We start from the raw sequence: 1,563 nt of genomic DNA on the forward strand, positions 1-1,563 counted from the left end.
AATTTTCAGAGGTTTATAGGTCAGCTGTAAAAAAAAAAAATAAACCTCTCCTTTTGACTAAAAGGGAGCACTTGGAAACTAGAAGGCTGGTGGGTGCCCGGGTGGATCCGGCCTCGAGTTTTTCCACCGAAGCTGCGGCGCATCTCATCCCTCCCCGCCCCCACCTGCCCCTGGGCCCTTCCTCTTGGCCTCCCCCTCTCCCTTCTTCCCCGCAGGCCTGCAGGCTGCCCCTCCCCCACCGTGGGCGAGAGAAGAGGCCAGAGCACATCTGCGGTCCTGCGGCCCCACCCTGGGGGACACCGGAGCCCACGAAGCGGAGGACTTTGGAGCCGTTGGGGTCCACCTTGGGCGGGGCCTTAAGAATTTCAGGCTCAGGTTCGCCCTCTTCGGGCCTGCGACCGGCCCAGTCCCCGCAGGTGCCCACCTGAGTCCCATTGGGGCTCGGCCCAGGGCAGCTGGGGTGGTCTCCTTGGAACCGGGGAAACAGTGAGCCCTGGTCTCCGTGTACAGCCCTGCACGTGTGTGTGTGTGTGTGTGTGTGTGTGTGTGATAAATGCAGAGCGAGGGCGGGGCCGCTCATCCCTAAGTTAGGGCCCTGGAGCAGGTGGGCGTGGGCCAGCCCTGCCAGGAGAAGGCCCCCCTCCCTCCCTTTAGGGCTGCCCCCTGAGTTCTAACTCCCTAACATTTGGGGGTGCCAGAGGGGAAAGCTGGAGGCAGTACAAGCACACACGGAGCTGAGTTGCAGCATTATTCGGCCTCTTTATTTAGAACCCGGCGGACGAGGAGCCGGGGCAGTGGTGCAGACGGCTCAGGAACCTTTTTTTTTTTTCTTTTTTTTTTCTTTTTTTTTTTTTTTCTTTTAACAGATTTGTCTTCAAGTTTAAAATAATCATAATAGTAAAAAGAGACAGCGAAAGCGCGAAGAGACTGCAAGCTAGATGGGCTTGTACGGCAGCTACAGCTTGTGAGCGACCCCCTCCCCCCAGAGTCCGCTATAAAAAATAAATTTACATTTGTCGATAACCAGATGCGAGTGAGGTGCCTTTGGCATAACCAATAACCGAGCTAGCGCGTGGCAGAGCGGCCCACGCCTCGACATAAATAGAAAATATAAGTTAGTATAACTTTAAAAACTTTTTGTACAAATATACATGCTTTTTTCCTTTTTTCCTTTTTTTTTCCTTTTTCCTTTTTTGCACTGAGTTTCAGCAGAGATTAAACATTTTATATAAACGACTCTTAAAGCTTTCCACCTCGGGACCAGTGCGCTCCTCGTGCAGATACATTTGGATATAAAAGACGCCGCTAATACATTGCACAGTTTTCAAACTTTAAACACAAAACCGAACGCTGCTCCGTGGCAGCTGCCGCCGGTTGCTGCTACATGGACGGTCCCAGCCGAGGCCCAGCGCTCCTCTCCTGTCCGCTGCCCAGCGGGCTCCCTCGGGGCTCGTTGGGCGCGAGGCTGCGGGAGAGAGGTGCGGTGAGCGAGCGGCGACAGAGTGGCCGCCGGGACCCCGCGGGACGCCCCTCCCCGCCCGCCCCGTCTGCCCCTCTCACCTC

At 55.5% G+C, this 1,563-nt stretch overlaps 1 protein-coding gene across 1 annotated transcript in view; it reads right to left on the reverse strand.

The window, feature by feature from the left end:
- Positions 1-1,380: 1,380 nt before the first annotated feature.
- CDKN1C (cyclin dependent kinase inhibitor 1C) overlaps positions 1,381-1,563 on the reverse strand; it is a 1,063-nt gene continuing 880 nt past the window's right edge. The window contains exon 3 of the mRNA XM_024749220.1: positions 1,381-1,465. Coding sequence (XP_024604988.1) covers positions 1,381-1,465 — 85 coding nt within the window. The remainder of the gene's footprint in view (positions 1,466-1,563) is intronic.

The sequence above is a fragment of the Neophocaena asiaeorientalis genome, unplaced genomic scaffold, assembly GCF_003031525.2.
Source record: "Neophocaena asiaeorientalis asiaeorientalis breed wild unplaced genomic scaffold, Neophocaena_asiaeorientalis_V1.1 scaffold43, whole genome shotgun sequence".
Taxonomy (NCBI): Eukaryota; Metazoa; Chordata; class Mammalia; order Artiodactyla; family Phocoenidae; genus Neophocaena; species Neophocaena asiaeorientalis.